The sequence below is a fragment of the Anoplophora glabripennis genome, unplaced genomic scaffold (assembly GCF_000390285.2).
Source record: "Anoplophora glabripennis isolate ALB-LARVAE unplaced genomic scaffold, Agla_2.0 scaffold2980, whole genome shotgun sequence".
Taxonomy (NCBI): domain Eukaryota; kingdom Metazoa; phylum Arthropoda; class Insecta; order Coleoptera; family Cerambycidae; genus Anoplophora; species Anoplophora glabripennis.
Window position 1 is genome coordinate 1 of NW_019419053.1, and position 9,323 is coordinate 9,323.

At 34.4% G+C, this 9,323-nt stretch overlaps 1 protein-coding gene across 1 annotated transcript; it reads left to right on the forward strand.

Moving 5' to 3' along the window:
* Nucleotides 1–2,672: 2,672 nt before the first annotated feature.
* LOC111692731 (adenylate cyclase type 5-like) lies at nucleotides 2,673–8,981 on the forward strand (the record flags this gene model as incomplete). Its single annotated transcript, XM_023456833.1, has 3 exons — nucleotides 2,673–2,720; nucleotides 3,330–3,451; nucleotides 8,889–8,981. Coding segments are annotated over exons 1-3 (263 nt in total), but the record flags the coding sequence as incomplete, so codon positions are not given.
* Between the last annotated feature and the right edge of the window lie 342 nt (nucleotides 8,982–9,323).

Consider the following 9,323-nt stretch of genomic DNA (forward strand, 5'->3'; position numbering starts at 1 on the left):
AAAGGTTTAATACGGTTTTCATTTATCCAAATTTTATACGTGCACCGGGGGAAACATGGAAATATTACATACTCCAGCCGATTTATAGTTTGAACGTGAATAAATTATTAGGAAACATTTTATTGCACTTTATATATGATAATATCAAAAAAGTAACTCGAAAGAAGTGATGCTAAGTTGGCAAATTGCAAATAAGTGGCAAGTTAACGTGTTTTTTCACTTTTTTTACACGAAAATCTAGAGACGCCTAGAGTAATTTTTTTCTCTAATTTGTTCACTGTAAATTAAAGGTCGGATCAGTTTTCGAAAATTGCGCATTATTATTTAGGCTATTGATTATGTCTTGAAAAGCAGGGTACTAAGGAACTACAACGTTGATGGGTTTTTATTGCATGAATCGTTCAAATGGTTATTCAGAAATAAAAAATCCGCGGAGTATTATTAAATTAGAGGGTGGAAATTGGAGATAGGGGTGAAAATGCACCCCTTCCAGTTTTTTAATTGTAGCTCGAAAACGAAGCAAAATTTGAGGGTATTGCATTGGAAAAATTTTGTAGATGAGATTTTCTATCGAAATACCTTATTTAAAAATTTTTAAAAAAAATTATTTATTGCAAAAAACAATTTAACAAAAAAATGCAAAAAATTCAATTTTTTGTTTTTTTTTTACTTTTATGCAAATAATTTTTTTCTGAGCAAAGATAGGCATAGGCGTTGCTTCATAGAAAAAAAAGTATATTAAATTTCCTATAAAATGTTGAGTTATAAAAGTTTTTTCGATGAAAATAGACTGTGTTATGGTCGTTCAAACTTTGCTATTTTTTTCGGTTTTTACTGAATTTATGACAATATTGATTTAATACTTTATTTTGCATATACAATTGATTTTTAATCAATAAAGACATGTTAAATTAATTTATCAATAATAAATAAATGTTATACGAACGTGTATAGTTTTTATTTTTTTTAACAAATTAACAAAAAATATTAATTTATAAAAATTTGTATTTGTTCAACTAAAATATACGTATTGTAAACTGTGACAATGCTCAACAAACGGAGATATCAGAAGACGAACTTTATTAAATAAAAATGAATTACATACTCAAAAATAAGTAATAAAACAATATTGTCATAAATTCAGTAAAATCCGAAAAAAGGCAAAGTTTGAACGACCATAACTCAGTCTATTTCATTTTCAGAAAAAACTTTTATAATCCATCATTTTGTTGGAAATTTTATATACTTTTTTTTCTATGAAACAATGCCTATACCTATCTCTGCTCAGAAAAGTTATTTGCATAAAATTAAAAAAACAAGAAAATAGAATTAATTTTTGCATTTTTTTGTTAAATTGTTTTTAATATATTTTGCAGTAAATAAATTTTTTAAATAAGCTATTTCGATAGAAAATCTCATTATCTACAAAATTTTTCCTATGCAATACCCTAAAATTTTGCTTCGTTTTCGAGATATACTCAAAAAACCTTAAGGGTTGCATTTTCACCCCTATCTGCAATTTCCACCCTCTAATTTAATAGCACTTCGCGGTTTTTTCATTCTAAATAACCATTTGAACGATTCATGCAATAAAAACCCATCAAAGTTGTAGTTCCATATCATATGACATAATCAATATCCTAATTGTAAATATGGATGGATGGACAATTTTTTCAAGTTTTTAGGTTTTATGATCTAATTCGACTGGACCAACATTACACATTAAAAATCCCATAGACTACACTAATTTTCACTAATTCTAAAAATTTGGTAATAAAAAACGGTGTGGAACACACGTATAAATAAAATTCTATTATACAGTGTCCCAAAAGGAGATGAACTGTATTTTTCACCAATGAGTCCTATCAAAAAAAGTTTGGAGGTATCACTAAACCCATATGCTGGTGACCTTGATCTTAACTTTCAAGGTCAAACCAAGGTCATCTTGAAAATATTAAATGGAACACCATATTTTTTATGCCAGCAGTCGATAGGGCGTTCAGATATTCATCCGGAAAATTTTTCCTATATTACCTTGCAAATTATTTGAGGTCAAACTCATTTTTATCTGAATAACTCAACAAAATTGTTTTAAGCGTTTGTAGAAGTGTGAGAGATAAATGAAATGGTGACCTTAAATTTGACCTTCACCACAAGTTGCAAGGGCAAACTAAGGTCAACTTAGTGCCTACTGAAATGCGCTATTTTTGATGTCTTGGTAGGTTATTTGAAGGTCAAACTCATTTATCACAAAAAATAATGAATATAACAGACGTATTAAGTATTGATCAAGTTGATCTTGATTTGACTTTGAACTTAATGTCAAGGTCATTGGTTCTTTGATATCATATAAATTTTATCTGAAACTTCTCTTGACAGAACTCAATCCAGAAAAGTTATCGGAGGACTGGGGTCAATTTGGAACATTATACATTAGCTTGAATAATCCTGTCCTCATCTAAACACGCCAAACTTGCCCCGGAGGGAGAAACACGTCCTTCTGAAGGGTAATCAGATCTCCACACATCCGTCCTAATAATTCTCAAACTAACCGAAACGGAACTAAACCTAATAGGCAGCTAAGATTCGCAGTCGGCTACACCTTAACTTTAATGAGTATTATTTCCATCAACAGGTGTATCGGGAGCGCACTTTAAATTGAGGGATTAATAATGGATGCCGGGTCAACCCTCGAGGATATTCGAGCTTTAGGCCGTTTGGTAATTGGTTGGATGGCCCGTTGTCTTAGGGATTATGCGGGTTCTTAGTCTAGACCGTTGTTGCCGTTCGGAACTTCCCTTTGAAGTTTTATCAGTTAGGGTGGAATAGAGGTGATTTGAAGGTCAGGTTGTAGTTAAGGTTGATGTGGTCGGGTGTACGTGTGGGGGATGCCTTTAAAGTTTAGATCATATCATTAAAAAGTTTGCGATCTTTGCAAATTCACCTCAACTATACAAATAAAGATTGCCATAAATTCAGGAGTCAAGAAAGCTGATTCATTAGCATTTATGAAAAACACGGTTTTGTGATATTATTAATTGTTATTGTCAAAATTATCGTTCCTGCCAACATTTAATTGTGAGAGCTTCCGCTGGAGGAATTTGAGTAGGAATTACTTATTCAAGAGGTAAAGGTACTGTGAATCAAGAAATATTTAAAAAATTGAGGCTCTTGGCAAATATGTTGTTGAAATATATTTCGGAATGAAGTAAAATGTAATTAAAATTAACATATTCCAGTTACAGGTACCATGGGACAGAAAATTTTCGTGGTTGCTTTGTTAAATTTGGGATGAAATTGATCATTATCAAAGATATATTTTATTTCAGGAACGCTTGCTGCTGTCTGTGCTTCCCCGCCACGTAGCTATGGAGATGAAGGCCGACATCGCCGGACAGCCCAAGCAGGAGCAGTTCCACAAAATCTACATACAAAAACATGAGAACGTGAGGTAAGGAGAGCAATTAGATAAAAGCGTATCTGGATGGGGATCTGGGAAGAATTGGGGACGCTCGTGTAAATGACGAGAGAGAGAGCGGGACGCCGAATTACGGCTATATTTCATTTTTATTCACCTCGATGAGTCGCCTGGCACATCGTTTTCGGGTAATTTACTTCGTACAGCCCGATTTTTTTACTGGGATGGTTCTAGGGAGCGCTGGGGCCTCCGATAAAAAGTGCAGTTGTCATATTTGTAGGAATACTTTAAAGTTTTATTAAATAATGGCCCAAAATTCACGGAAGGTGTGATTTTGATATAAAACACAGGTTTTTAATTAACAGTTGACAATTTTTTTATTGATTCATAAAGTGTACAGCATAGGAACATGTATGGAATAGCGTATCGGGTAAATGATCTCTACAGCTTTGCTGGCACATACGCACTCTTTTGTCGAAATTTTCCATGTCCGTTTTGCCTAAATGCGACTGAATTTCGTTGACGCAGCGCTCAATTTCTTCTTTCAAGGTTTGGGTGGTCGTAGACTTGTTGACATAAACCTTAGACTTCACAAAAACCCAAAGGAAAAGTTCAGCGGCGTTAAAACTAATGATCAGGGTGGCCAATTCTGATCACCAAAACGGGAAATTACACGACCAGAAAATCACTCATGCAATAATTGAATAGTTTATCAGGCTGTATGACTTGTGGCACCGTCTTGTTGAAACCACATATCGTCTACATCCATGTCTTGCAATTTAGGCACAAAAACTGGATAATCATGTCGCGATAGCGAGCACCGTAACTGTTATTGCCTGACCAGTCAAATTTTCGAAAAAGAATGGTCCGATTATCTCCAGCCCAAAATCCGCACCAAACAGTAACACGTTGGGATTTTCGTGGATTTTCTGAAATGAGCCATCGCTGAAGTTGGTTTTGTGACCACTGACTGACTGACCATGTGGTCATTATGGGATGAAGACGATTTTTTTAAAATGGGAACCCCCTTTTCTGATCCCGGAAATGGAAAGAGCGGAAAATTTTACGTTCAGATATGACCTTGACCATTTCAAAAATCTCAAAATGGCGGCGAAATCAAGATGGCGGGCGAAATTTTTGAAAGTTGTCGATTGTCATCAAATTTTGTATACGGAGGTTTTCGAGGTCGCCGATCACGAATTCAAGGTCGGATTTTAAAAATCAAGATGGCGCATCCAATATGGCGGACGAATTTTTCGAAAATCAACCGATTTGCACCAAACGTTGTATACGGAAGTTTTCGAGGTCGCTGATCATTAATCCAAGGTCGGATTTAAAAAATCAAGATGGCGGATCCAATATGGCAGACGAATCTTTCGAAAATCAACCGATTTGCACCAAACGTTGTATACGGAGGTTTTCGAGGTCGCTGATCACGAATCGGAGGGCAGATTTAAAAAATCAAGATAGCGGATCCAAGATCGTGGATGGGGTTTTTGAATTTAATCAATGAGGACCAAATTTGATATACGGGGGTTTTAGGGGTCACTGACCCCATATTCGTGTTCAGCAACTCCAAAAACGGCCATATACCATCTTTGATGCAAATCGACTGAGTTTCAAAAAATCCGTCCGCCATCTTGAAATTTGCAAATTTGACCACGGATTCGTGGTCAGCGACCCCAAAAAAACCCCATATACAACGTTTGGTGCAAATCGGTTGAATTTCGAAAAATTCGTCCGCCATTTTGGATCCGCCATCTTGATTTTTTAAATCCGACCTCGGATTCGTGATCAGCAACCTCTATGAACTATAACCAAAATGTGAGCAAATTTCAAAGAACCCCAAACCCCAAAATTTTGTGTGAATATTTGCTTTTATTAAGAAATAAATTAAAAAAACTAAAATATTATTTTACAATTAACACCCTGTATCTCTTTAACTATCAATTTTTGAACTAAGGTAAGTTCGGCTAAATCGCAATATTTTTGCTTCGGGAATCTACCCATGAATTTTGGCCCATTACCTCGGGATCACTCTGTATATGCGGTATTTTTATTCAGCGCACGGAAAGTATTTAAGATCGGGAAAACTTTTTCCGTGCGCTAGCCGGAAAAAGCCCATCCTACATTATCCTTAATACAAATGAAAATAAGGTGTTTTCAAAGAAGTATAATAAAAAAGCGTTATTCTTTCGCGTAGCGCCCCATTTTTGATAACCCAGCATTGTCTTTCTTTTTCGTTGGCAACACTTTACCCCACAAACGGCGCCAAATTCAAATCTTCCGTGAATTTCAGGCCACCCGATATTAAGAATTACATCTTCTAGCACTAATCATTTATCATTACACCGTTTCGAAATACGTAAATCGTCTCCATTTCTAGTTCTCGATATATCGCAGTAAATTTTGTCGGAAGACAAAGGCCGCGGCGATAAGCTAAGACTTTTTGTCGGTACGTGTGTGTATACGATGCTTAGAGCTTAAAGGGCGTATAATGGAATTATCTTTATCGCTCTTCCTATGAGCAATAAATTCGTTAGCAGCTCCTCTAATCTGGGTAATCTCATTCCGTTCTATGAGAAGAATTTATTGGATTCGGGGCGGCGGTTTCTAAATTCCCGCGTATGTTAGTTATAACGGGCACAATGATTAATTCTGGGTTTAAATCGGTTATAAGGTTGTGGCTTATAAATTAAATTCTGATATAATTCGGGCGGTGGCGGTGTTTTGTTTAACCCCGTTTATAGATTGTACAGGTCGCGGCTTTATCTAATAGAATTTGCGCAGGGCCGGTTCATTACTTTTGTTGAAATCGTTTTAATGCTATATTTGGCGAAAGTTGACTTCACAAAAGAAGTATCCGCTACAAAAGTTATAGATTATGCAAAAATCTACAACTTTTGTTGAGGTCGCTTTTTTACATAACCTCAAAATTTCCGAGATAAATGCCAAAACATTTTTTTTTCGTTTTTTATTTTTAATTTCCACAAAAAAAATTTAATTTTGACGAAACTTGGTGAAAGTATACCTTTCTGTGTCTTAATTAACCACAATTTTTTTCAGATAAAAAAATCGAAAAGTTTCCGAGACGTTAATTTTTTCCGGTCCGAAAAATTTTTTTTTAACATATACTTTTTGATAAAATAAAAAAATAATCACAATTCAGAAACATGCTCTAAAATAAAAAAATGACGCAATGAATTTTTCAGTAATTGTTGACAATTTGTTTCAATTTATTTAAAAAATAGAAAAAGTGATTAATTTACACTATTCAATTCTACGGAAAACAATACTAAGGAAACTGTGTTTCATTGTTTGACCCGAAACTTTATTTTTGTACAGTAACAGTACCTACTTATTGGTATAAACATTTAAGTCGAATAATTTTGTGTAACGAGCAGAATCACCCATACTGATAATTTGTAATAAGTGAAAAGTGAAAAACCGTTCAGAAATTTCTTTTGTCCTTTAGAAAAAAATGCAAAAAAAAAATATCGAAAATCGTATAAGTAATAAAAAAGGAAGTTTTTTATTATTGATTCATTTATAGGAGCAAGACTTCAGTCCAAATTTTACTTTTAAATATTAACTTTTCCCAAAGTTACGGTATGTCAAAGAATCAATCAACTGATCCATAACTTTGGAAAAATTAATATTTTTACATGAAATTTGGAGTCTTATCTTGCTCCTGTAAATGAATGAATAATTGAAAAACTTAATTTTTTATTATAAACGACATACGATTTTTTTAAACAAATTATCAACAATTACTGGAAAATTCATTGTTGCCAGTTATTTTTTTAAATTTTTGACCATGTTTTTGAATTGTGATTAGATTTTAAAAGGTATATGTTAAAATAATAAAAATGAGCACAGGCAGAATTGGGTACGATGATTTCTCTAAGGAGATTTAAAAAAAAAGTGTTCCGGACCGGAAAAAATGTCTCGGAAACTTTTTGATTTTTTATCTGAAACTGTTTGTGGTTATTTAATTGTAAGACACAGAAAGGTATCCTTTCACCAAGTTCATCAACATTAAATTACAGCCACACAAAAAAAAGTTGTCTACTTTGGTTCGATCCGAGGTCAATTTTACAAAACTCAAGATGGCGGATCCAAGATGGCCGACCAAATTTTAAAAAAATAACACATTCGCGCCAAAGGTATACGGGAGTTTCCGGGGTCACTGATTACAAATTCGAGATCAAAATTGCAAAATTCATTTGTAATATTTTTGTTTACTTTATAACCTAAGTACCCAATCATATTTTAACCTTTTTTTTCGGCTATATCTTGTCTTTTTTCTGGAAAAGATCTACTCATGGGTTTTCTGCCTAATCTCAGGTAATAAAGTACATAGGTAAATAATTAAATTTTAAAAAACGAATTTTGTAAATCTGATCTAGGATCCGTGATCAGCGACGTCGAAAACCCCCGTAAACCAAATTTGACGCGAATATGTTATTTTTTGAAAATTCGTGATATGACCTAATTGATCCGTTTTTTGAGGTTAGAAAAAGAACCATCAATTCTGACCGCGGATTCACGTTCAGCGGAGTCTTAACCATATAAATGAACTTTTTCTTGAATTTTTGCTATTTTTGACCTGTTTTTTGAGGTTAGGAAACTCCTGTGAGGTGATAGTTGAATTGTGATACCGGATTCGTGATCAGGAGGCAAAAATACTATGGATAACATATATGTGAAAAGTAGACAACTTTTTTTTGTGTGGCTGTGTTATTTTCCGGAAATGAAAAATAAAAAACGAAAATAAAAAAAACTATTTTTTTGCATTTTTCTCCAAAATTTTCATGTTATGTAAAAAGTTGTAGATTTTTGCATGATCTACAACCTTTGTATTGAATACTCTTTTTGACTTTCGCTGATAATCATAATAATACCATTCTTCACAACTTTTCAACCCCCTAAATCAACCGTCCATCACCATTTCCACTTGTAAGGTAAAATTTTTTTATTTTTTTCCTCTCTGAATAATGAATTATTTCGATCGGTCTAAAACTTTCCAAACAACGAAAGAAAATAGTACAATTTCCTTTTTCCACATAAATTATATTCGGTCATCAGTTGTGTGGGAATCCTAGAGGCATTATTTTAAAACCGCCGATTTGCTACTTTTAAACATCGAACCCCCGACCGATTTATACCTGTCGGAAGTTTAAAAATGTCCCTAATAAAAGCTCAGAAGTTTCCCGTTGGTCCCCAACGACCTAGACGCGTAGTTTCGGCGGCCGGCCAAACATATTATCCCCACAAATCACGATAGATTAATCGCTGCGATCCTTTACGGCAACAGCTCGAGCCGACCCTGCAAAATATTAATTTATCCTCTCTTTTCGGCGTCGGCGAAGCGTCGCACGCCGCAATAAAATATTTAGAGATCGGGGCCCTTAAAGGGTCCCTTGGAATGTGTTTTCTGTGTATAAGTTCGGCTCCCTTTTCTTTCCAGCATCCTGTTCGCCGACATATGCGGGTTTACAACTCTCTCAGATCAGTGCACGGCGGAGGAACTGGTTCGAATATTGAACGAGCTCTTCGCGAGGTAAGTAAATTGTCTAAATTTTTCTTAATAGAGCTTCATGCTCACTGCTTTTTTTTTATACAGAGTGTAAATGAACTTACGTCAAATATTTTTGCCACATGTCCGTTATGTCAAAATGAGGTAAATACACTGGTTTGTGTTGAGTATAATGTAATTTTAAATCCTGACTTACCTCAACATTGCAAGGAGCCACTTTTTGAGAACTGCTGATTTTCATAGAAGATGCCACCATTTGCTTGCACACAAGCTTCAGCGCGACGTATCCAATTCGCTCGCAAGCGTTGCAAAATTTTTTTCTCAACGTATTTCTTCTAATTGCTCAATAACCGTAGCCCAAAAAAT